Below are 26,242 nucleotides of genomic sequence, written 5' to 3'. Positions count from 1 at the left end.
TGTTTAAACACATATAAAATGGCTCTTCTGGAACACCTGATCCATTAGGTGAAAGCACTGAAACCAAAACTCACTAAGGTAGTTTCATGGCAGAAAGCAGCAAGTCTCAGGATGGTGGCTGGTTGCCCCAGCAAACCCCAGAACTCTTGTCCTTGTGCTGAAGGTTTGTGGTTGAGCAGTATGAAAATGTGTCTCAAATTTCACAGGAGCATGTGGAAACTTTCTGACTTTTAGAAAAGCAGTAGTTCCAACCAAAAATGGACTGCTTGTTGCTAAAGATGTCAATAGCAAACTGGAGTAAGTACAAAAACTCAAAGATCCTGTAGTTTAGCACTCTGGCATTTTAGCACTTTGGAAGGGAAAACTAAAGTACATCCACCAGCTAAATGGAGGGGGAACAGTTGAATATTTGTGGCTGTAAATGGAGCCTAACCTGGGTACTAAGTTAGGGTACCTGGAAGACCCCATTCTAAGCTGTTTTTGACTGGCATATGAAACTGCAGGTGTGGCACCAGTTCAGAGCTGCTCCAGCAATAAGTTTAGCTGGCAGTTTTCTCTCGGATATCCTTGACATGCCTGTCATAGAGAGGGAGAGAGACCTACCTCATCTTTAACTAGGGCCCATTCAAGGAATTTGTCCCATGATATAGCCTGAGATATTTGGCCTTTGATGCAGGAACATGATCCAAGTGCTACGCCTTTTCCTCTGCTTGCATGCTTTGCTCTTGCCTGTGTGTAAATAGTGCTTTCATCAGAATCTGTACTTGTTTGCCAGTGTGGTGTTGTGTTTCCTGGGCTGAGAATGACAGCCATTTGCAGTCATCATCTTGATGCTAAAATGTACATTTAAGAGGCTGCTTGTGGCTCCCTCTTCTGCTGTGGAGCAGCACCCAACTGTAGGAACACAGTTCAGAGGGAGCTGGGTGAGTGCTGAGGGGAAGGACGGGAATTGTGATGCAGACCTAGAAAACATGGAGTAAGAAGGAATGAGAGAAAAGGCTCCCTGAAAGGTCTTCTGTTTCTTCTCTGAACATAACTAAAAAATTTACCCTACTAATGTGTGTTTAGACTTTCTGCAGAGGATGAAGTGAGTCACCAGAAAGGCACCTTTTCCCCTATGTCAGTATGGCTTACTGAATAGAATTCTAAGCTAAAAGTAGTACTCAATTAAAATTTGGTAGTAGCTGGTCAAGGTACCATGGGACAGCTGGATTTTAAGGCTCCATCCAATCTGTTGCCCATTGTAACTGAGCTTTACCCAGCAGGCTAAACAAGACCCAGGGACTGACTTAATGCTCCCCTTGGAATGAAGAAAAGATGCTGCTCTCCAGATGGATGAGAGTGTAAATTTTAGGTATTTAAGTATTGTGGTCTGTGTTAAACAGACTGTCTATTCTCCCATCCTTTGTGCCAGCCCTTCTCCATCCCTAGCCACTGCCAGTAGCTGTTTGCATTTTGGAACATCTCACAGTTCATTAGGGCTCTGAATGCTGTACACCCCCAGACATAATTATGCTGCTGCCAGCCAGATTCCTTGCAGCTGTAGAAAGCTGTTTCTTCTTCATGCTTTTCTCCTTGCTAAATGGAACTAAATAGCCTGCTAAAGCTGAGGAGGGAGGAGGACTGTCCTCCCTGCCTTAGTTCAGTGGCAGCTGGGGACTGTGATGGTGAGTGCTGTGCTGTGTCCCCTCTTTCTGCCCCCAGCTCGTTCTTGTCTCTGCCATTGCTGTGCAGGCTTCTGCTGTGGAATAAAAGTCCTTTTGTGTGGGACCACAGTGTGGAGCCTTTCAGCTCCTTGCTGGCAGCCCAGCCTGTTCAATTCCCAGGCATAAGCTGCTGTCAAGTGGAAGAGAGGAAAGCAGACCTCTGCAGTCGAGTGAGGAGCTTCCATCCCATTCATATGTTAATGCTTCCAAGAACAGAGCTCTAGGACAGCCTTTCTTCCCCTCCTTGAACCATCTGCTTCCAATCACAGAATCACAGAATATGCTGGCTTGGAAGGGACACACAAGGATCACTGAGTCCAGCTCTTGGCCCTGCACAGGACTATCCTCAAGAATCACACCATGTGCCTGACAGCATTGTCCAAATGCTTCTTAAACTGTCAAGCTTGGTGCTGTGACCACTTCCCTGGGGAGCCCCACAACCACCTTCTGGGTGAAGAATCTTTTTTTCTGGTATCCACCCTAATCAGGTTGACAATTTCAGGCCATTCCCCTGGGTTTGGTCACTGGTCACCACAGGGAAGTGATCAGTGCCTGCCCCTCCTCTTCCCCTCATAAGGAAGTTGTAGAGTGTGATGAGGTCTCCCCCCCCGTCTTCTCCAGGCTGAATGGACCAAGTGCCCTCAGCTGCTCCTCATACAGCTTCCCCTCAGAGCCCTTCATCTTCATTGCCCCCTTTAGACCCTCTCTAATATTTTAATATTAGAGATTAATATCTTTCCTATATTGCAGTGACCAAAATTTCATGTATATAGCAAACCCTGCTTCTTCTCCAAAAGCCTCATCAGCTGTGTGATGCACAAGTGATCTGCATCCCCCTGAATCTGCAGGAGCTCTAGCCCAGCTCTCCTGTTCATGTTCAAGCAAGGACAGGCTGAATAATTTCAGGAACCCCAGTGGGATGATGTAGATGGACTACATGCCCTAGTGTAGGTTTTGCCTATGTGTGTGCCACCAGTGGCACGCCTCTGCTGAAAACTGCATTTGGTTTTTCTGAAAGGAACAAAGGCACTAATGCTCTTTGGAAAGGCCAGATAAAATGTCCGATCCAAGCCCTAAACATTCTAATTAGTGATGTGTTTGTGGGGAACCTATGTCTTTAGTGTTGTGTCCAACATCAGAGGGGAACAGAGTGCACCTTTGGGCAGTACAAAATTATATTAACTGACCTGGTAGCTGGTTTTCACAGGGCAAGTCAGTCTCTGCACCAATGTTAGCCCCTTGCTGCACCCTGTGGCATGTCCCAGGCTTTTCAGGGCACAAAGGGGGATGTCTTGATAGCAATCAGGCTTTGGAGAAACTTCCCCCTCTTTTTAACCAACAGTGGCCCTGTACTGCAGTAGTCTTGCTGCCCCACCATGAAGCTCTTCTCTCTTGTCACAACATGTCTGTAAAGCCTTTTAAATTCCTATTTACATGCCTGGTGTGCTTGGGAAGTAACTACAGAGAGAGCTCACAGAGTGGTGTAGTTCATGTCTGTGAGTGGCCTGTGGTGGCTTTGTGCTGGCACAGGGCATAGCATATGGATTTAGCCTCTGCACTTCCTCTGAATGGTGCTGCTCAGTAAAGAGCTGCATGAAAGGCCTGTCTGTAGCTATGAGTGGAGTAGAAACAAATCTTAAAGTAGCACATGACTTGCCCAGGAATAGTACATTTGCATGATAAGTGTGGGATATACCTGAAAATGGAGCTGTGTTCCTCATTCCTGGAAGTCACTAGACCTGTCAGAGCTGCTGCATTGTGTTTTGGCTGTACATGTTGGCTTATAAGTAGGTGAAAAAAAATAATGTCCCAGCTGTTGTTTATAAATAGCAACAAGCCTTAAAGAGCTGAAGGAGAAAAAATAATATCATACCCATCCACTTAAGACCTCTTAGATGCCCAGTCGTCTTTCTGTGCACTGCAGCAGGAGAAGCAGGTGGTCAGGGCACTGTCTGAACTTACCTCTAACATGTTCTCAGCCACTGATGGACAAGTTCAGTCCATCTGGGGATCTTGCTAATAATCACCTTTCTTTCAGGTTGTCAAGACAATTGGTTTGCGAGAGGTCTGGTTTTTTGGACTTCAGTATCAAGACACCAAGGGTTTCTCAACATGGCTAAAATTGAACAAAAAGGTATGTTTGCTCCAAGATTTTGCTTGTCCTTGTTCCCTTCTGAGAGTGCAGGGGCAAATTCAGTCTCCATACCTCTGTCAGGGATCTGTTCTTCCCTATCCATGCACCTCAAATACTGCAACCTCAGTGAGTTGGTGCTGTGGTGTCCACACACTCCCTCCCCAGGGTATGAGGAGTTGTGGTGTCTGACCTTGTCCTGCATCTAGCTCTGTTAAACGGGCCAGATTTGTTACTCTTCCTGGTAAAATGCTGATGTTGTGCTCAAGTGAGCATCTTGGTTGGGGAGAAACCTGGGAAGTAACTTAGCTACCACTGGTCATAAGTACTGGCTTCTGTAAGTCCCGTGGGGAGAAGTGATGAGGTATTTAACAGTAAGTAATTGAAAATTCTTGCTTTCCTGCACTCTTTTCTACATCGGGAAGGAGAATTTTTTTTTTTCTAGTGCATGCTTGTCTTCCTGTTTGTAAACTGCTCCCTTTCACTTGTATATAGGCTATAAAATCTGCTAACTCTGTTGCAGGTAACCGCACAGGATGTACGTAAAGAAACCCCCCTGCTTTTCAAATTCCGTGCCAAGTTCTACCCAGAAGATGTGGCAGAAGAGCTGATCCAGGACATCACACAGCGCCTGTTCTTCCTGCAAGTGAAGGAGGCGATTCTGAACGATGACATTTACTGTCCCCCAGAAACAGCTGTGCTGCTGGCTTCCTACGCCGTCCAGTCCAAATACGGAGACTTCAACAAAGATGTGCACAAGTCTGGCTACCTTGCTAGTGACAAACTGCTCCCACAAAGGCAAGTGAACCTGCGTAGTCTTAGCCATTCTCTTTCTTAAAGGGTTTGTGATTTTTAATTTTTTTTTTTTTTATGTAGGGGTTGTTTTGATTGCAATGCTCAGAATAAAATATAGCCTTGTGCCACTTTGAGTATTTAGATTAGCATTCAATTAATTAAGTGCTTTAACCTTAAATTTCCTATTGCCACTCTGAAACTCTAATCAGAAGTAGTGAGAGAAGCTCCAAAACAAAATACACCACAAGAAGAAGAAACTGAATAAAATTTTCATTTATTAGAAGTCTGAATACTGACCATTGTCTCTATCTAGCTTTTTAATGAAGCTGTATTTCTTGGAATATTTTTGTGGGGGAACTCTGATGCCAATGGAGTATTTAATGAAGCATTATTATAGAGTGATGTGGTTGTGTGTGTGCATATATGTAGTGCTTGGTTTGAAACATCCCATGTATGCTCTTTCTAGGGTTTTGGAGCAGCACAAACTTAACAAGGACCAGTGGGAGGAGAGGATCCAGGTGTGGCATGAGGAACATCGAGGAATGATTAGGTAACCAATGCAGTGTGAAACTGCTGTATTTAAAGTAGTGTCAATGTGTAATGTACAAATACATTAAAAAAAAAAAAAATCTGTGACTTGCTTCAGGATAAGTTAGCATTCTTCAGGTTATTTTGCTCAGAGTAACTAGGTTTACATGCCTCTGCTGGTCTATTTCAGCTGGCTGTTCTTAGTAAAACATGACTGATTTTGCAGAGTTTGTAATTTTCTACTAGAGTGATGATTAGAACCCTTGCCAGCTTGTTGCTGCTCTGTCCACATGGGAAGTTAGAACCTTCTTGCTCAAATTGCTTAAAGACTCAAAAGAGAATATGTTTTCTTTTTACATGCTGCAGAGAAGATGCAGTCTTGGAGTACCTGAAAATTGCACAGGATCTGGAAATGTACGGTGTGAACTACTTCAGCATTAAGAACAAGAAAGGCTCTGAGCTCTGGCTAGGTGTAGATGCTCTTGGACTCAACATTTATGAGCAGAATGATAGGTAATAAACCACTCTCTCTTCATTATTGCCTTCAGCTCCTTTCTAATATAAAGTCATGTGAAATCAATCTCTCCTGGAATTCAAATCTTTAACTAAACTAAACTCCACCATTTCTGTATCATTCTTGGCTGTGTTTTTGACATTGCCAGAATAATCCATGAAATGTGATTCTTTGGACCAACAAATACAAGAAATGGGCAAATCTTTTCAAGATAGTTTCACTTTATCCCTAGTCTTCCTGCTATAGATGCATTCTCCAGTTCTGATTTTCATTTAAAAGACAAAAAAAAAAAAAAAAAAAGTGGGATTGAAAAACTGCTTCTTATATTTATATTTCATCTGTGTGACTAATTTTGTCCGCTGATTTCAACTACCATAAGGGCACATAAATATGAGGGTGGATTTGGTATAATTTTGAGCTTTATATTCTAAGTCAAGAATTTGAAATGACTTTGGGCTCTCTCATTTCTTTTTGCTTCCCATTTTTACAGGCTAACACCGAAAATTGGATTTCCCTGGAGTGAGATCAGAAATATCTCATTCAATGACAAGAAATTTGTTATTAAGCCCATTGACAAGAAAGCACCAGTAAGAAGCAAGATTCATATTAAGCTATTAAAATTTCAACTTCTTAGCTGAATGATTTCTGTGGGTTTGGTTTTGGGGGCTTTTTGGGGTTTTCTGCACAGAATCTTTTCATCGATAGCATGAACGTTGATGTAAGCAGGGAAACCTGTTCAGGGCAGTCAAGTGATAGTTATGATTTTTTTTTCTGGCTAAGAACGTAGAAATTTAGTATAAGCTTAAACTTTTAACATCAGTGGCAGGGAGTAGCTCTTTGCTTAGGGTTTCTGATTGTCCTAAGACTGTTCAGATTCTCTGATAATACAGTTAGGGATCTGAGGGATCTCTGTTAACTGTGGATGCTTCCTTTGCAACCTGTTGTCTTTAACAGTGTGTGGGATGATCTTTCGCAGGTTTTCACCTTACTTAAAGCAAAAGCTTTAAGACATTTTGTAGGGTAGGCTGGAATTTTTTTCCTTGCAAATTTATATTGAATGTAATTGCTTTAATCTTTGAGGCCTAATAATTTCCAGTGCTAGCCAGTACCTTCTGTTCTTCTTGTTTCATTGCTGCTTGAAAGCATTTCCCTGTTGCTCCTTTTGAACAGAACAAAGTTATTTATCCATTGATTGTAACATTTAACACCCCCTCTGGCATAAGCCAAGACATTACATCCTAAGTGGCTGGCCAGGCTATTATACAGATTATTGAAGTGGGAAGGAAGGTGGGAGAAGCCAGGGACTCGGTGTGCCTGGTAAAGCAGCCCTGCTGGTGTTTGTAATGAAGTGGTGATGCCAGATGCTGTGTGCTTGGTGCTACAGTGAAACCCAGAGCACTGGAATGACACATTGGGTGCTCCTGCCCTGGGTGTGCTTGTCAGGTTGAAATGCATTTCAGAAATAAGTGTCCAACTGCCACCACCAGTGAATTAGATGTTATTAAGAAAAGCTGGCTGGCAACTCTAAAATGCTTGGGGTCTTAGGAGCATAGTGCATACACAAGGGGCTTCTTATGCTGAAAGAACAAATGTAATGCTGCCTTTTCCTTGTCCCAAGGACTTTGTGTTCTATGCCCCTCGGTTACGGATTAACAAACGGATCCTGGCGCTTTGCATGGGGAACCACGAGCTCTACATGCGCAGACGTAAACCAGACACCATCGAGGTGCAGCAGATGAAGGCACAGGCTCGGGAAGAGAAACACCAGAAACAGATGGAGAGGTTGGTTGGGCTCTGAGTAGCCTGGGTGTGACTAATTACTGCTTGAGTAGCATCATATGCTAGATAAATGGCTGGCAGCACCTTAATCTGCTTGACCCAAAAGTAAAGCAGGTTGCTTTCTGCTTCAGGAGGTCTGATGGGTTGATAGTAATGGTACTCACCACAAATGTGACTTCCCATCACTTTTTTGGACTTGTGAACTTGTCATTGAGATGAATGCCAGCAGAGCTTTATATTTTTGCACTTCTATAAAGGGAGTAAAGCTCATTATCTGAGTGCTGTAGGGCACATCTTGTGTGTGCTCTTTTTGTGTGTTTACTAGGAAGTGCTCCAAGTTGGTTTGAAATTACATTGTGACTTCCTTCCATCAGAGCCCTGCTGGAGAATGAGAAGAAGAAGAGGGAGTTGGCAGAAAAGGAGAAGGAGAAGATTGAGCGTGAGAAGGAGGAGCTGATGGAGAGACTCAAGCAAATTGAGGAGCAAACCAAGAAAGCTCAGCAAGGTAATAGGAAATCTTTTAGTATTTCCTTTGATGATGAATAGTCTGAGTGAGAAGGGTTCAAATAGTAAAGCTATGAGCATCTCTGAGTAATTTGTCTCTCCAGTGTTGTGTGCTAACTGGTGTTAGGGCCCTGGTTTAGCCTCCTGAAGCTGAATGTAAGTCAATATGCAGTTGCTGAAAAAATATATGCATTAACGAAATAGGTAACAGCCAAGATGTCTCTCTTGGCAGCAGAAGTACCTTGCCATTGCTCCTGTGCTGGCTGGAAGCTTTATCCCAGCATATCTGTAGAGGAAAGAGTCAGTGTAGCAGGGGTCACACCAGCCATTGCTGTGGTGATTTACTGTCTAATTGCTCAGAGTTAGTGTGGTGTTGCCCATACAAAATATTGAATGCTTCTCTACCCTTAGGTATGTAATTTTAGGATGAGTGCTTCCCCACAAATCAATCCATTGGGGGTGGGCCTGACTTTTAGACTGAAGTCTTTTAGTCTTACAGCTTCAGATTAAACGTAAAAGAAAGAACAGGGAACAGTTGCTTGCATCCGTCCTTTACCTGTCCCTCTGAAGGAAAACCCTTATCCAGACAGACTTTCCTCTTCTACTGCCATTGTTTACTTGATCTGACTTGAAATGTGCTCCCCTATTTTCAGAATTGGAAGAACAGACCCGCAGAGCTCTGGAGCTGGAACAGGAGAGGAAACGAGCTCAGGAGGAAGCAGAGAAACTGGCTAAGGAACGCAGGGAAGCAGAAGAGGCCAAGGAGGCCCTATTGAGAGCATCCCATGATCAACAAAAGACCCAGGAACAGTTGGTAAGTTGGTGAACTGAAAATCAAATAGGGAAAATAGTGAAAGAAGAAGCTTTTGAAGCAAACCAGGCTATGAATATAGTGAGGAAGCACTATATACACAGGTTCTTTAATTTTTATCCTCAAGTATATGGAAATTATGCATAAATATGCCCTTTTTTTGTATGTGATAATGATAAAGTATTGCTTTGGGGAGAAGGAAAAAGAACCAACTCAACAACCAAACAAAACCCCAACCCACAATGAAATGCAAAATTTTTTGGCTTCCTTTCCTCTTTCATCATGGAGGTATTGGTGGAACTGAAGTTAACAGGAAGGCTTTCTTCTCACTGAAAAGATGTGTTTTCACTCAGGACTTGAACTAAATGTTTGATTTAGGATGTACCTTGGGGTTTGTTTCCACTAAAAACCTTTCTTCTGCAGGCTGCTGAGATGGCAGAACTCACAGCTAGGATCACACAGCTGGAGCTGGCCAGGCAGAAGAAGGAGAGCGAGGCACAGGAGTGGCAGTATAAGGTAAAGCAGAATCTGAGCAAATGGAATCCTTTCTGTGGAATTGCTCTTTGTTCTGGGTTGTAACCTAAACTACTGCCCTAGATTCCATGCTAGACTCAATTCTTGCAAGCTTGAGGCTATAGTAAATATACAGCTTTGGTTTTCTCCATGGAACTGGTGACTTATTCTAACTCCATGTAGCAATGTTTGACTAATTAGACCCGTGGCCCATTTTCCATTAACAGTAACGATTCTTCAAATCTCTGAAGTGTTATCCAGCAGAAAATTTTGCAATTGATGGTAGCTGAGTAGCTTTGGAATACACCCCTTCAGAGGTGAAGGTTTCCTGTAACGAGCACCAAGTGGTGCTTCTGTGAGAAGTCTCAGGCACTCAGGATTATTCTGACTGACTCACTGTGGCATATCCTACTGCAGGCACAGAGGGTGCAGGAGGACCTAGAGAAGACCAAAGAGGAGTTGAAGACTGCCATGAGCACCCCTCATGTCACTGAACCCATGCACTCTGAGAACGAGCACGATGATGAGCAGGATGAGAATGCAGCAGAGGCCAGCGCTGAGCTGAGGTCAGAGGCCACCATCAAGGACCGCAGCGAGGAGGAGCGCACCACTGAGGCAGAGAAGAATGAGAGGGTCCAGAAACACTTGAAGGTAAGAAGCTGGCAGCAGAATGTGTGTGGGGGTGCTGCTTCTGCTTTTCTCAATGTTTCTTGCAGCTGGAAGGTATTGCTGTTATTTAAAAAATAATGGGAGACACAGGGAAGGGAGATGATCATGATGTTGCCAGATAGCTGCTTAGCCATTGAGTAGAGAGGCAGCTCTGGTCTCCTGGCACTTGAATTCCATTTTACTGGAAGCAGTGAAGTATTTTGAAGCAGTGCCAACAAGTAGTGTCTGTCAGATGTAGTGTGCTGTTTGTGAGTATTGCCAACCACCTGACAGCTGTTCATAGCTCTGGCTGCAAGGAATTGAAGAACTTTGTCTGATTCCTATCCAGCAGCTGTCTCTAACTGTCAAGTCTGGGTTGCATTGCAAAACTCTGCATTGCAAAACCCTGGAGTAACTCACTAGGGCTCAGCACAGAGACAGCACTACTGCATCATCTTCTTGTGAGGAACTCCAGTGTTCTGGTGTTTCAATTCCAAGCATTTAGTTGTGCTGCCTGACTTGCACCAGGCTTTGCTCATTCTGCATTGTATTTTGGTATTACACACAGAAGGGTAGAGGTGCATTTTATTTTCTGCAGTAAGTTTCTTTTCTGGTGGAAAGCTACTAATTCCTCAGATTCTGCAAGATGTTCTTGCTGTCTTAAGGGATCCCTCTACATGGCTGATCTTCTAAAGTACAGGCATTGGAGACAACCTTTCTTAACTGTGCTAGATGAAGGTAAATAGGTGCCAGATTGCCTGATGTTTTATACCTTCAAATATTAGGGAGAAACATGAACAACTTCCACAAAATCACAGATCTGTTTAGGTTGGAGGGGCCTCCATGAGATCATTTAACCCCACTTCCTTGCTCAAGCAAGGTCAGCTAGAGCAGGTTGCCCAGAAGAATACACCGGGGCTTGTCTGTTTCCTGTCTCTATACAGACACCGGATCTTTAGGAGGATCAGCAGGAAATCTTGTCCAGCTTTGAGGCTCTGGTACTAACCTGCTGCTGTCTGTTTCTCCTCTTCCAAAGGCTCTTTCCTCAGAGCTGGCAAACGCTCGGGATGAGACCAAGAAGACAGCCAATGACATGATCCACGCTGAGAACATGCGCCTGGGCCGAGACAAGTACAAGACCCTGCGCCAGATCCGGCAGGGGAACACCAAGCAGCGCATCGATGAGTTCGAGTCCATGTAAACTCCCCCTGCACCTGCTGCCCTGCACTCTCTTCTCCCCTCTTCCCCATCCTCTCCCATCATCACTCATAATCGTGCTATGCTGGAACCACTACAGAAGAGTGACCATGGTCTTATTTATCAAGTTTTGGGCAAATGCTGGAGTTAAGTGACAGAAGAAGGAATATTAAATAATGTCTGCCTGAGGTGGCTTGGGGAAGCAAATGTGTATTAGGGCAAATCTGAAGTTGTTTGGCTTGGGGTAAAGTGTTAGTGTGTTGGTTTTGCCCACCGAGGCGGCTGTGTTGCTGTCTTCTCCCATTGTATGGGGAGACCAGCAGATACTTGTACTGCATTCAATAGCCAAGAGCTGACAGTCTGACACTCTGCCTTCCTACTAACCTGTGCAAGCTTCAGGATTAAGCTTAGTAGCCAGGGTCTGAATTTCTGACTTAACCCAGAGTCTGAATCATGTAGTTAAAAAGGGGAGCTTAGGAAGAAGGATCGAAGGTAAAATATGGACTTTCTCTATAAAAGACCAAAGCTTTTGTCCTACAAAAACAAGCAGACCAAACAGATTCTGTGGTGTTCCTGCTGGTGTTACATTTTGTTGTTTAATGATGGAGCTTTGAATTTTCTAATCATGAGGAGGCCTTTGGAATATTTCCACTGATACAGTGTGGTTTGAAGCCTCGAATTCCCTGCTTTCCAGAGGTTTTGTCTCTGGTCAATGGCTTTGTTCACTATCATTTGTCTGACTTCAATGTAACCAGTGAGGCAGAGATAGCTAGAGTACACTGCCTTCCTTTTTGGTTTTGCCATTGAAAACCTAAAGTGGGAGGTAGAATTGTAAAAGACTGAAAATTATTGTAGCCGTATTTTCCCTTGCTGAACAGATACTTTTCTAGTTACATGAACAAGATTTCAGGTTTTTCCTTAAGAGGCCTTTTTAGCACATAGTTGTTGGTGCCTTATGACTGTGTATAGATCTACTGTAGCTCAGATACATTTAGTTTAACCTAGATGCAATCAAAAAAAGTGATCAGCAGCTGGGGACCAAAAACTGCTCTCATATCTGGGTCATGTACAAGACTGCATCTGTCTTCCTGGCTTCAAGCAGCATTTGAGGGGAGAGGATCCTGAGACACTTGTCCAATTGCTTTCTTAATCCTCACTAGCACTCTGCCACATCCTTGGCTCAAGTGCTTTTCCTTCCCCAGAAGGATGCTTTGGCCTTTTGTGGCTTTGAGAACAGAAGGCTTTCTCTTAGAAATGGGATACAAATGGTTGTGAGACTGGTCCTGAGAGCTGCTTGTGCCAGGTACTGTAAAAAGCGTCACCTCCTGTCATCCAAGCTGCCCATGCTGTAGCTACCCAGAGTCCTCCCTGCCATTTCTGTGGAGGAAATAGCCATGTATGCTCAGGGTTGAATTGGATGTTGCCTTGATCCTCATAAAAGGAACTGTTAACCTTCAGGAGAGTCATCTTAAAAATGGGTTCTACTAAAGTGAAGTCCTCCTTTGTTTTGCCCTCCTTGGATTAGTTTGTCCCTATAGGAAGTCATTAGGTTAGCCTGGGATTTATTTTCTTGCCTAGCATAATTCCAAATTTTGTGACCTGCTCAGTTTTGTTGATTCTCCTTTTGTATGATGTTACTGGTAAAGATGATAGAAGGAAAACATCTGAGAACTGGAGCATTTTCAGCTCCCTGCTGTATGAAAAAGGGCAAAGGGAGACTGTGCCAAAAAAGAAACGCTCATGATAGTGTTAACAAACTGCAGTATTTCCCCAAGAATTCCTTGGGTGGCTGGAAACAACCTCACCAGTTCTGTGTTACTTTATTTTTCAAAAGCAATGCAATCTGTGTAGGGTTTCATACAAATACCAGCCAACTTCTGTTAGAAGCAACATGCCAACCTATGCCCTTAAACCTCCAGGTGTGTCATATGGGAGCCCCCTTCTCTCCCCTGGACACAGAGTGCTTTTGGGGGGCACATGACATGGCAAGCTTTTTGTTGGCCAAGAAAAATATGCCTCAGTACCATGAAAGTCACAAATGAAAGATTGGAGTTAAATTTGTCAGAATGTATTTGCATATTTCTGTACTGAAGGTGATTGGCATTGGGTCTGCACGAGTCTCGTTACTGGGGAACAGACAACCTTTAAACTTCTGTTTTGGTGCTTTAAAGCTGGTTCTCAGCACTTCTGCTCTGTCCATGGCAACTATCGATGCATTTGAGGGGAGAAAAAATCCTATCTAATATTTTAATAATTTCCTAACAAGCTGATGTATGGTGCCTGGAATATGTGTTCAAATAATAAACCAGTAATTTTCTGCTTTGATGGGTCACACAACACTGCTGAGCTCTCATGTATTCTGATGTTGGCATGACTTCTGTTTATATGGGTTTTTAAACGTTCTAATTCCACATGGTCCAATAAAGGAATAGAACGGCTTGTGCCAGTGAGTCCACCTAACTCTTTGTAGTTGTTTCAGCTCTGCCTTCTTTTTAACCAGTATTATATTCCAGTGGTATCTAATGATATTTGATTTCAATATTTCTAGCTATGCACAATTAGAAAATATTAGTCAAGGGATGGAGGGTATGTTTATGGTCCTCCCCTTGGAAATGTATACTGTATTATAAAGATGATATTTTGCAAGAAAACTAATGTAAGAAGCTTTCAGTATTATGGTGAGATTTGTAGACACATTTTTTATTTGTTAGAATACAGTGAATTGTTCTTCCTCTTCATGTTCCAGTTTAATTGGATAACTACTCCTCTTGGGGGTGGGGGGAGGGAAGTACTTTATCACATGTTGCCTGGCTTATTTTTTCTTGTTTTATTTTTTTGTTGCTGTAAATTATGATGTTGAAGGTTTTTGACCAGTTGTTTTACTGGATTATAATAAAACATCAATTCCTTAAGGTTGTGGAGTAATTAATGGGTCCATGTGCTTATCTGCAGAGAGAACCTTGACTAAGACATGTTTTTCCTATTCAGAGGAGTTGTTAAAATCCATACCTTGTTCTTCCTGAAGTGCCAATAAAGTTCAGAGAAATTCAGCAGATTGTGTCTGGCTGGTTACTTAAGGTTTGCTTTTAGTGCAGAGCTGTGTCCTGTAGCAGGGCAGATCAGCCTTGTGGTGCTCAGAGGCCACCCTGGGAGCTCCCTCACAAACAGGGAGATCTTTCTTGCACTCTGAAAGGAGCAGCTTCAGTAACAGCCCTTTCCTCCTCCCCAGCTGGAGCCATCCTGGAATGGACACTTCTTTGTGGAGGCTCTGAGCACAAATGTTCAACTTGCAGATGGACTGGCCAGAGGGAGGGGATGGAGCTGCTGCGGGTGAGCTCCTGCTGTCCCAGCCTGGCCTGGGTGCACCCAGGAGAGCCTGGCTGGGCCTTGGGGCTGCTGCTTACATGGACAGGCTGCCCAGTCTGTGCTGCCATCAGCTGTTCTGGGGACTTGGGCACAATCTGCTTCTCAGCTGCCCTGCTGTGGCTGCCTCTGCCTGTTTCCCAGGGCCTCAGGATGGGTTCCAGCAATGGAAGAGTGGCTGCTGCCACCTTTCTGTTAATGAACTGTGTGATCTTTATTTGCAGCTGCTTTCTTGGTGGTTGTGAAGAGGGGCCTCACAGAACCTCTGCCTAATTGTTGCTGTACTGCAGAATAAGGTGGAGATTTCACTGGAACATGTTAGTGCTCACAGATCTGGTGCTGGGGAAGAGACTTGGACTTTTCTATAAACAAAACATGAAGCGTGGAGCAACAGAGGCTTCTGCAATCCCCACCAGGCATGGCTTGGATTCAGTTTCTACAGGTAAGCCTTTTTTTTTTTTTTGGTTCCTTCCTGCCAGGATTCTAAAAACCTGAGCACCGGAGGAATTGCATGTCTCCTTTAATGCTACAGCAGCCTTCAATTGAAGGTTGCACAGGTCTGGAAAGGTTGATCTTGTTCTTGCTGTTTCTAGTGCCCTTGTTTCTCAATGGACATTACCTTGGAGGCTTGAGGCTTAGTAATTTTCCATGCAGGTTTATCTATATTCAGTTTGTCTTTGAAGAAATGGAAGTGTAAAGCATTAAAGGCTGAAGACTGCTTCTGTGCAGGACCATGTTAAAAAAATCCACACCACCCTATTCTTCTAGTTTGTTGTAAGGCATTCTGTAGTTTAGGATCATAAATTTGCATTTAACCTCTAATTTTTGTAGACAGCTTCTGTTGGATTTGCTAGTCTGTCTGGGATGTTTCAGATCCAGTTTAGGCTATATCTACATATGTTTGGGGCCCAGATGCTTTTGTCTGTGTGACAGGGGCAGACTAGAGCATAAAAGGCTCTCAGAAGGCTGGGGGACTAGAAACACTGTCTTTTGGCAGGTTCTGCAATGTTCCTTTATTAAGCAGTGCAATTTATTAAGAACTCTAAAGAAAAGGCAAAGTAACTCTGCAGAGTAAAATATTCATTGAGTTCAATCTGTTTGGTAGACTAATGCACTTGGCCTAAGATGCACTGACTCCCAAGTAGGACAAAGCAACTGCAGAAAATAAGACTGATTGCTTTCTCCTTCTCTTCTTTGCTCTTTCTAAAGCAGGGAAGTGCAAGGGCATGGTCTCCAAATTCTGATTTGCTTTGATGCAGACAAGCCCTGTAGGGATTTCTCTAGGTAGATGCTTATTAGTTTCTTGCTCAGGATAAAATGTTTGGAGGGAAGCACAAGATTTTTCCAGCATCCAAACCTAGGTAATGAAATGTACAGGGTAAGGTATGATAATTGTAGGCACCCATATGGCAGCTGCTTGAGCACCTACAAAGACAGACTGCAATGAGAAAGCAGAGAGCACCCAAGGCATGGCTTGTTTGCCCTGTACCATCAGCATGACTGCTCTGCTCCCTGCCAGCTTTGCAGCTGTGCATATCTCAATCTTGGCTGTAAAATTTAAATGTCTTATACCAGAGTATATAATCTCAGAGCATGTGACAACTGGCAGAGAGCAGAATTCCTCTGTCACTGATGCCAAACCATAACTGTTACATACCCATATGCAAATTGGGCCACATGTGATGTTAATGTCTCCCTTGCAGAAAAATTCCTTCTGTAAGAAAAATGTCCCATCCCTGGAAATGTTCAAGGCCTGGATGGATGAGGCCCTGAGCAGTCTGGTCTGGTGGGTGGCAGCCTTGCCCATGGTCAGAGGATTGGAACCAGATGATCTTCATCCCTTCCAAACCAAAGCATTCTGTAAACAAAAGGTCTGGGCCTCAGTGTATGAAAAGCTAGGCTGAGACTGGCTTTTGTCTTCAGATTTGCAGTTCTAAGTGCAGTTTGTAGGCAAGGGAGCAGGTCCCTGTGTCTGAACAATGCCTAAATGAGTATCTAGCTCCAGGTGATGGGACTCTAAACATTACTAGTAATTCCAAGATGGAGCTTTTCAGGACAGGCGTCAGGATGAGGGGTATAGTGAAAAGTGGAAGAAAGAATGAGGGGGTATTAGAGAAAAAGTAGTGCTGAAACTGCAAAAAGTAATAGTGGATGCTTGTGGAAGGGACTGTACCTTCAGCTTATGGTCAGAATGCACTTGCTCAGGGCAGATGTTAATACACACATTTCTGGTGAGCAGAGCTAATTTAAAAATCACAAGCCCCTATGATTGCTGCAGCCTGTGGTTGTACATCATCCTTTAACAAAATACAGGCCGGGATTGGTCTGGAGTCAACAAGTTTGAAGGGGGTGTGAAATAAACTGCTCTTGAGCTGGGAGGTTATGGTGAAGGCTGTCCACACCCCACATGCAGCAGTATTGCACTCCCATCCATCTCTGAAGCATCCTTGACTGGATGCTTGAAGGAGAAGCCTGTGCAAGTGAAGGTCTTGGCTGGGGCACTGTAACTTCTTAGTGGCCTTCACCCAGCCAGGAGCAGCTGCTCTGTCAGACATGGCTGCTGTCCAAAGCCCTGCTGTGAATTCATTGTGCTTTCTTGTTGCAGTGCCAGCCCATCTCTGATTGCATGTCTGCCCTCCTGCTTCCAGTGCTGACAATTTCGTTCTTGCTCCTTTGTTTGTGTCATTCTCAGAAGGTTGCTGAACACGTAGGGAATGTTACAATGGGGCAAACAGCCTTGTTTGAGAGATGTAGAAATTGAGGCATATTTATATTCTCCCTGAGCCCCAGCCTCTGAGGCAGTATCTGTGACCTGAGCTCCCTTGGTTGTGCACTTTGTCCCACATCTGTGCTCAGTGCATCTCTTGTGAGGCAGCAGAAGCATTCTGTCTGGGCTTGTGGGCTTGCTAAAAGTCAAACCAGTACAAGCTGTTCTGTTTGCTTTTATTAGCAACTTGCTCTGGAACAGGAAAGGTGGTTAATGGGTTTTTAAAGTGACAATGGGAAAGGTGAATTTGAGTTTTGTTCAGTGCTTTAGTTCTGTGTCAGCAAGCAGCCCATATCTGCTTCCCTACAGGAGTATTTGTGAGGCTTGGTTAGGAGGGCAGGGGTAAGCTGTTCTTGCTTTTCCAATTAATGAAGGCTGCCTTCTGGAAATGTTCATTGTTCCTGGGTCTGTGTGCCTGCTGCTCTGACTACAGTCCCTGAGACTTCTCCCATGGGACCAGCATGAGCTTGTCCCCCTCTACACAGGAACAGCATGGGCAGAGACTGAGCCAGGGCAGCTCTGCCTGCTGGAAAGAAATCCTAACCCAGAGGAGCTGGGTTTGCTATCTCAAAAATCCAAGTATGCTTCTTGCTGTGGAGGGCTGCAAAGGTGTTGTGTAGCTTCTGGTTGGGTTAGGCCAGTGCTGATTTCACTGTTCACTTCCTTGTGCAGAAGTTGGGGCTGAGGTGGAACTGAGGCAGTCACAGGTGTTTTGGATATTTGCATGAGAGTGCCTAGACTGGGGGGAGGGAGGACCACATTGTTTGGTGTGTGCTACAGAAGATATTGGACAATGCATTTCAAGCTAGAAAACCATTTCCTTACCAGCATGTGCCAGAACATGACTGGATGTGTGGGCACAGCCACTGCACTGACAGAGTGTGCACTGCTGGCAAGAAACCAGGGAGGTGGGGGCAACGTGCCTGTGTGCCCTGCTGCGAGGTTGGTTCCTGCCAAACCATACTTGAAACAGAGCTAAGGGCTCTCTTCAGCTGTGCCTGGCCTTATTATAAAATATGTGCTGTCCTGTGAAGCAAAATTTTGAGGTTGTTTTTGGTTTTGTTTTTTTTTTGTGTTTTTTTGTTTTTTTTTTTTTTTTTGTTTGTTTTTTTTTTTTTTTTTTTCCTTTCTAAAAGCACTGATATTTTTTCTTCTTTGGTTTAGTTGGTTGTTTGGTTTGGGCTTTGTATTGGCGCCTTTTTTTTTTTTTTTTTTTTTTTTTGTGGGAGGGGTGGTTATTTGCAAAGCTTTCTATTTTTGTGCCCTTAGCTAAATGAACAATGATTTACTCTGGAAAGGAGATCCTGCTTCTGCCCTTTCTCAGTATTTCAAAGATCTTAAAACAGACTGTCCAAAATCTGCAAGGGCCTGATTCTCTCCTGCCCCAGCAGAATTGTTTTGCTTTCAGCAGGGAGCAATTGTCCCCTTTGCTGCACCTCAAAGTCTCCCTGATTTCCCTCTAGGTGACATTGACCTGTCACTTGCTGTGCTCTGAGCTCCTGGCAGGGAGAGGAGTCAGTGCCAGACAAACACACCAATGTCCTTGCTGTGGAAACTGCTGTGCATATATCTGATGTATCTCTCTCAGCTCAAGGTTTGCTGGAGAGATAAGATGCTTTGTGGTTTGTATGTGCTGTGGCCCCTCTCCTTGTGGCTCTCTTTGCCAGCCTTGCTTTCTTTCCATGGAAATGGCTGAGAGACAGAACTGGGCTCTCTGCTGCATCTCTGTAGTGCCTGAAAAGCAAAGGCAGAACTGGCCAGAGTCTCTCAGCTGCAGAAGCTGCACAGAGTAGTTTTCAGTTTGGGGGTGAGATGGAGCTCAAGAATTTGGCTTTGAAGCCTGAAGCATTTGGGGCAGCTTGTAGGAGAGAGCAAACCACCTGGAAAAGTTGGCCTGAGAATTATTATTATTTTTTTAATCCTTTATGCATTGCCCATGAATTTGTCTCCACTGGAGCTGTCTGAGAGGTATGTTTGAATGCTTGAACACTTGCCTTTGAACTGAAGAATACATTTCCCTCCTGGCTTATGGAAAACACTTGCATTCCTTAATGTCTTCGATGGTTTTTTCAGAAAGCCTAAGCACCTCTTTCCAGCCCTTCCAACCTGAAAGCCTTGGGTGGAAAACTTTCATTTTGGGGCAAAAAGCCAAAACTTTCTGGTCATCTTCAGAACTATGAATCCAATGCTCTGTGTGTGTGTCTGTGTTGAGGCAGACATTTTCTATCTTATGCTGTGGTTTTTCCCCTGCACAAATTGCTTAGAGAATCCAGTATCAACATTTTTTTTTCTTTTTGCTTATACTGGCTACCAGTATGTTATTGCATTAAAAAAGCTTGATTAAAGCAGACATCCTACCAAATTGTGAGCTGTAAATTTGATGGAAGGAACCATTCATGCTCTTGAGGTGAGAGCTGTTCCCTAACTCCACAGAAACCAGGAACTGAAACTATTGTTGTATTTTTGGCCCTCAAATTCATTTTGATTTACCGTGTAGAGGAGGGTAGACTAAACCAGTGTTTCTGGGAATAAGTTAAGAGTTTTCTTCTGCAAGGCTTCAAAGCTTAGTAATGTGGATTATCAGTTAGCATGAAATGAATTATAGTTATCTGCACCTTTATGGTACTTTTCAGCACAGAGTTTAGCAAGCTAAGTGTGGCTGCCTCTCACCACCATCATGTGAAGTAAGGGAATATTCACATTTCAGAGATGGGATGCCATCTTGTAAAGAGCAGAATTCATGTCTTGCTTTCACTCCATTGCTGTAGGAACTGTGTGCCCCTCTTCTCAAGCAGTCATTGGCACTCCTGCCTCTCTGCTCTTCCAGCCCTCAACTTGCAACTCCAACTCCTTGTATGATTAGACATCACAATTAATATTTCTCCTGAGATTTGATTTAGTTCTGGCTCCTAAACTGAAGTGTGTAAAGAAAACAAAGTGAGCATTGCTTGGAAATGGGCATGTGGATGTGATGTTTCACCTGTTCCCGTGCTTCCACCAATTCCCATGCCCTGCTGGGCTGGACTGCAGCAAGATCCAAGCACAATCCCTTTGTCCATCCTTCCTTCCTGCTTCCCCTCCCTCCTCCCTCCCTCCACCCCCAGGGAGGCTGTCCTACTATGGTTTTTTCCTTTCCTTCCCCCCATCCTCCCCAGCTGTATGTATAAATGCCTAATCAAGCTGTCCTTGCATCAGAGGACAGCCCAGGGGACAGGGAGCAGGATGGCTCACGGCATCCTGGGGCTCCTGCGGCCCTTGCAGAGCAGACTGAGCGCCAGCAGAACTCGCCTGGTTCTTCTGTGTGCTGAGACTGAGCAGCACCAGGGCCCAGCAAGGGGCTGGGCAGAGAGAGCCTTCAGCTCCACGCACCAGGATGCCCCTGGGGACTCCAGGTGGGTCAAACGCTCCCACAGGGATGGAGGCACCTGCCCCTGGCAGGAACAGGAGAGACGCCAGCCAAGCCATGGCCTCTGGCAGGTGGGGGATGAAACCACCAGCTTGGGTGAGCAGATGCTGATGGGGAGCAAGGTGGTGCCAGGACCCAGCCTGAGAGGAGCTGCTTCCCATCCCTGGAGCTGTGGGGGCCTGTCAGAGGTGCTGGTCCTCCCTCCAGAGCTGTGGGGCCACAGATAGTGAAGGTGACAAAGAGGCACAAGAGTCCTTTGGCTCATTTCCACAGCAGGAACTACTGCAGGCTCCCTGCCAGCCTTTCTTCTATCTTCAGCCTTTCTTCTCTCTGCTTTTGGGGTAGTTCAGGAAGAGAAAGTAAAATAAATGTAATTTGTGGATCTCCTAGACTAATATAATCTGAGTGAAACTGTAATCTGCTAGGCATTGAGAGAGAGATCCAACCATTGCAGAAAATACAACAAACTATTTTGCCATCTGACCTTAGAGAAAGGTCATAGATAACCCCACTTGGGCAGATTTATGAAGACTCGTTATCAATGGGATTTCTTTCTAATTGGTTTGTTGCTTATGAAATTATCTCTGGCAGTACTTGTAGGCATCTTGCTGGTTTATATAGCCTTGGAAAGTATCTTTTAAGGAAAACATTGATGGGGGAAGAACTGCTTTCGTGAAACCTCCTTCACCACTTTCCTGTGTCACAAAAGGTTTGAGATTTTATTTTTTAAAAGGAAATAATCAGTTGGCATACACTGAATTTACAGTGTTGAGTTTATCACATTCTGGTAAGATCTTTCCAAACCTCTGACAATTATCCAGCTAAAAAAATCAATTCGGTTGCACCACTAAGTGGCATTCTATCACTTTACCATTTCTATTTTGTAGCAAATTATTTCACCCATAAAGATATACCAAACATTGCCTAGAAACATGCCTATTTGCCATACAAATGGAATAAATTACTCTGATCCATCAAAAATGAGGAGGATTGTTTTGTTTTGTTTTGACATTTGAGGGCTAGTCTTTAAATTGCATATTTAGAAATATCTGTAGGTGTCTTTATGAAGGAAATTGGGGAAAGAGAAGCTTCTGCCACTGGAGAATGCCCTGAGCTTTGGATGATGGGCACTTGGGCAGTGGCACACTGAGAGTTACAGGACAAAAGGCCCAACCACTTCCAGGGTGCTGCCTTCTTTCTGCACAGGAGCTGGGACCTTTGGGTGACTGGGACCTCCTATATATAAGTGATAGATGTATATATCTATATCTAAGTGACCGTTTGGTATGTACACTAAGGAAAAAACCAGTTTGCTCATATTTGCTTCCTCTAGCAAATATAACAGTCTCAGGATATGCTTGTCTTGGTGAGAAATCCTGAACACTGCTGTCAGGGTAGGATCCTTCTCCAGATTGGTGAGAGCCTGGTCAGGAGGAGATGAACTGGATGCTGTTTCCCTTTCATTTGTAGATTCCCTTTCTGCAGTTATCATTAAGAGAAGCTGACGGCTGTGTTCCTAACTCTTGGCCAGATTAAATCTTGCAGGCTGTCAAAATAATTAGCATTTTTTCTTGAGCATGGATCATATCAGCTCAGAGGAAATTACTCAGCCCAGCAGCTCTGTAAAAGCTGAGGCTGAACATGTCTCACCACAAGAAGGCTCCCTGTGATGGAGTTAAGGAAAGGCATGGGCACTTCATGGAAGAAAAAGCAGCAAAAAAGGAACAATCACCAAGTAATCTCCTTGGGAAAGGGAAGGGGAAGCAAATCACGAATGACAACAGCCCTTCTTGCTGTATCAGTATCTGATCCTGAGCACTTTGCTTGTAATTGCATTGCTCTAGCCAGGATTAACAGCCCAGGCCTGGGACCTGCAAATGCTCTGCCTGCCTAGCCATGCTGCCTCTGCCAGCCAGCCCAAGCAGGGGCAGCACCTGAAGGGCACCTGCACTTGTTTGTGCACAGATAGACATTTATTCTGTGGGCTGTTTGATAAAGTGGGAAATATTTTGGGTCAACTCAGATTTGCCTGCCACTGAGAACTGATAATTTGAATTTTTTCTAATGCACATGGCACAATCCTTTGAGAAAGTGTTTGTGTGCACATTTCCCTCCAAGTGCCATGTCTCTAGCTCTCAGCCACAAGACCTCATTTGTGGATGTGCAGAAAAGGGTGGAGTCCTGATTTTTTGCAAATTTGTCTTACAGCTCTGAGGATCGGGTGACAGTGCATTTTATAAATCGGGATGGAGAGCGACTAACGACCACAGCCAAAGAAGGGGAGAGCTTGCTGGAGGTGGTAGTCAATCACAACTTGGCCATCGATGGATTTGGTAGGTGCTGCAGCAGGATATGTGCATGGGCTGTTAGGGCCAGTGGGTGCTTAGGAATAGTGCAACAATCTGCCACTGTGCTCTGCCAAGACCATAAACAAGTTTCCCTTCCCCACCAGCTGCTTGCAGGGTGGCTCACCATGCTGAGATGGCAATGTAACCTCACACTGTCACACTGGCATTGCAGCAGCCTCTGTCAGTGCTTTTGGCTGCATGGAGCTGATGTAAAAATTTGAAAACTGATGGTGATTCTCCCAGAGAAGAGGCAGGCTGGAAACTGCATCCATCTGTTGTGTTTCCTGGCATCTCTTTTGACATGCTCCAGATCTGTTAAAGGGCCTTTTCTCACACTGTTCCTAAAGATGGTCTCTCTCATCCCCTTATTTTCCTAATTTGCAGTCCTTCCCTCACTTCTCCACCAGGTGCCTGTGAAGGGACATTAGCCTGCTCTACCTGTCACCTCATCTTTGACAAGGAGACCTTCCAAAAGCTTAATGCCATCTCAGATGAAGAACTAGACATGCTGGACTTGGCATATGGACTCACTGACACGTAAGCCTCCCCGCTGATCACAGCAGATCCTCAAGCCTCCGAGGCTGATTCACCATGTGCCACCTCTTTCCAAGGGGATGGGGTTTGCTCTGTACTACAGCTGTGCCTTGAGAGCTGCCTTCTCTTGAGGTACAGCTGATCTTTAACAGGAGCTTTAGTGAAAACCCATCCTGAGCCAGACATCCCAGTGTGGGTGGGGGGTTTCTGCCTTTTCCTGGGGAACAGAGGAGCCTCACTTCATGTTTTCTTCTCAGATCACGCCTTGGCTGCCAGGTGTGCGTTAAGAAGTGGATGGATGGTGTGACATTGAGGGTCCCCATGGATGTGTCGGACATGAGGAGGCAGCTGGAGGTTGGAAAGCAAAGCAAACAGTGACTGGAAACGACTGCTGCACAGCTTACGCCCTCATTTAGGTGTGGCAGGGTACTTAGCTCTTGGTTGATGCCATTGCTTTTTGTGTCTGGCTCGCAGTAGGCCATAAAGGTCTGATTCAGTAAAAAAGATGTGTTTGGCAAATCTCTTATTTGAACAAGGCAGCATGCTTAATAGGGTCTTTGGTACATGTTTTAAGTGCTTAAATGCTTTGCTGAACCAACTGGATTAAAGTGTATGGCTTTATATTTCCCTGGGTGGGTAAATATCTCTGCTGTATGTGACTCGCTTTCTCCTTTGAAATTGAAGAATTCTGCTATTCTGATTAACTGCTGAGAATTTTGCAAGGCTTGACTCTTTAAAAGTGTAGCAGACTTTTCCAGTTTGGGAAGCTTAAGAAGAGATTGCTGTTTGCAAGTCAGTGTACTGATGGGCTTGCTGATGTAGGTGGCTTGAGTTTGGTCAGAAAGAACATACTGAGGACATTTGGGTGCCGACAGTTCCTGTAAGCAGGAACCACTTCTATGAACTTGAGATGTTTTGGGTCCCTGAATTATTCTGTGCTGTGAGGAGCCACTTTCACCAAATGTTAAATTTTGTCATTGCTGTACTATCCCACCTGTCAAATAAAATTCTAACAATGAACCTTTCAGACCTACAAGATGGTACCATGAGCCTGGCTGGAATAGAATGAGATGCATGGAAATTTGGTTGTCTGCATAAAGTGCAGCACTGCCAGCTGATCAAAGGAGGTGATTGTCCTGCTGTACTCAGTACTGCTGGGGCCTCACCTGGAATACTGCAGGTAGTATTGGGCACCAAATGTAAAAAAAGACATTATTCTGCTAGAGCGGGTCCAGAGCAGGACCATGAGGGTGATGAAAGCTTTATGAGGAGTGGCTGAGGTCACTTGGTTTGTTCAGCCTGGAGGAGATTGAGGTGAGATTGTTCTTCAACATCCTCACAATGAGAAGCAGAGGGTCAGGTACCAAGCTCTTCAGTCTCATGACCAGTGGCAGAACTCGAGAAAATGGCACGAAGCTGAGTCAGGGGAGGTTTAGGTTGGATCTCAGGAGAAGGTTCTTCACCCAGAGCGTGGCTGGGCCCTGGAACAGACTCCCCAGGGCAGCAGCACCCAGCCTGAGTTAAGAATCGTGTGGACAATACTCCTCGGCACATTATGGCATTCTTGGCACGTCCTGCACAGGGCCTGGAGTCGGACTCGATGATCCTTGAACTCAGGATATTCTGCGGTTCTGTGATTTACGGAATGGCAGCGCGACCGCTGGGCCTGGGCCGCGGGGCTGCTGTGGCGGCGCTCTGCCGCCAGGGGGCGCGCGGGGGGCGGCTGCGAGGAGGAGGAGGATGAGGAGGCCGCGGTGGCCGCGGGGCTGCTGCCCTGTGTCCATCCGTGCCCATCCCTCCTCCTTCTTCTCGCCCTGACCGGTGCCTGGGCCTGTCTCGGGGAGCCACAGCTGCCATTTGTGTCTAATGGCCTCTGTGAACCTCCATGCCTCCCCACTGCAGACACCAGTCCTGCCGTGCCGTGCGTGGCCTGCTATCCCTGTGGGTACTGGTGATGAGTGATCTGTGAATCCTCTCAATGGACTTTGTGTTCCTCTCTGATTCTTCATGCAAAAATGGGTACAAATGTTTATCCATGCCAGAATTTTATCCTTAGCAGAAGGGTACCTGCAGGAAGGATTTCTGGCATGGGCCAGAGCCATGTGCTGTAAGAGGTGATGGCAGCAGGGTGGGTTTTTGCAGGGTCCCAGCTCTGTTTGGGGGCCATGGATGTGGTGATGTATTAAGGCTTCAGGATTGTGACTGGCATGTGACAGGATAGCCCTTTGCTTTGTCATACATCAGAAAAATCTTCCAGGCTCTGCCTGTTTCTCCAAAACCTCTTCTCCTCCAACTTGTCCCAGGTTTACTGTAAAAAAAGCAAAGATAATAAATATGGATTAAATGAAAGCAGCTAAGCCATCACCTTCAGTAGCACTTCAAGTCTCTTGCAAAGCCAAGGTGATCTGGAGCTTTGCAGTCCCACTCCTCAGTCCCCACCTTGTGGTGAGCTGGCAGCTGGAGCCCAGGCTGCTGCTGGAAAAGGTCAGCTCTCCACACATCCTGGCAGGATGGCGAGGGAGGGAGCAGCTTCTGGCTTGGAAGGATTGAATGACTGCTGTGTTCCTCTTCAGAGTGTGGGTGACCTCTGAAGAAAAAGTTTCTAGCACAAGCTGTTAGCATGGAAATGCAGGGAGTCAGAGTAGCCCGTGCTGCTCTGGTGGGGCTGGCTGTCCCTTGAAGGTGCCCTGGGATAACA

General features: G+C 45.0%; 2 protein-coding genes across 3 annotated transcripts in view; both read left to right on the top strand.

The window, feature by feature from the left end:
- MSN (moesin) overlaps positions 1–14,179 on the top strand; it is a 40,589-nt gene extending 26,410 nt beyond the window's left edge. Inside the window, exons 3-13 of one of the 2 annotated variants that reach the window (XM_058032991.1) lie at positions 3,745–3,840; positions 4,361–4,635; positions 5,099–5,182; positions 5,527–5,673; positions 6,165–6,261; positions 7,293–7,456; positions 7,828–7,958; positions 8,611–8,771; positions 9,192–9,284; positions 9,699–9,932; positions 10,966–14,179. In XM_058032991.1, the coding sequence (XP_057888974.1) occupies positions 3,745–3,840; positions 4,361–4,635; positions 5,099–5,182; positions 5,527–5,673; positions 6,165–6,261; positions 7,293–7,456; positions 7,828–7,958; positions 8,611–8,771; positions 9,192–9,284; positions 9,699–9,932; positions 10,966–11,130 (1,647 nt within the window). In that variant the 3' untranslated portion in view covers positions 11,131–14,179. The remainder of the gene's footprint in view (positions 1–3,744; positions 3,841–4,360; positions 4,636–5,098; positions 5,183–5,526; positions 5,674–6,164; positions 6,262–7,292; positions 7,457–7,827; positions 7,959–8,610; positions 8,772–9,191; positions 9,285–9,698; positions 9,933–10,965) is intronic. The other variant, XM_058032992.1, reaches the window with a different exon arrangement.
- Positions 14,180–20,415: 6,236 nt separating this feature from the next.
- Positions 20,416–23,922, top strand: LOC131088737 (adrenodoxin-like). Its single transcript, XM_058032997.1, has 4 exons — positions 20,416–20,648; positions 22,871–22,995; positions 23,418–23,547; positions 23,802–23,922. Exons 1-4 carry the CDS (start codon positions 20,416–20,418, stop codon positions 23,920–23,922), a joined length of 609 nt encoding a protein of 202 aa, XP_057888980.1.
- The last annotated feature ends 2,320 nt before the right edge of the window (positions 23,923–26,242 follow it).

Source organism: Melospiza georgiana, chromosome 12 (genome assembly GCF_028018845.1).
Source record: "Melospiza georgiana isolate bMelGeo1 chromosome 12, bMelGeo1.pri, whole genome shotgun sequence".
Classification (NCBI taxonomy): Eukaryota; Metazoa; Chordata; class Aves; order Passeriformes; family Passerellidae; genus Melospiza; species Melospiza georgiana.
This window is presented reverse-complemented; position numbering and strand designations above follow the sequence as displayed.

Bases quoted from the DNA above. Each gene is read 5' to 3' on its own strand.
- LOC131088737 (XM_058032997.1), top strand. From the start codon at position 20,416: ATGTATAAATGCCTAATCAAGCTGTCCTTGCATCAGAGGACAGCCCAG. The intron at 20,649-22,870 runs GTGGGTCAAACG...TTTGTCTTACAG, and splicing joins GATGCCCCTGGGGACTCCAG to CTCTGAGGATCGGGTGACAG. The intron at 23,548-23,801 runs GTAAGCCTCCCC...TTTTCTTCTCAG, and splicing joins GCATATGGACTCACTGACAC to ATCACGCCTTGGCTGCCAGG.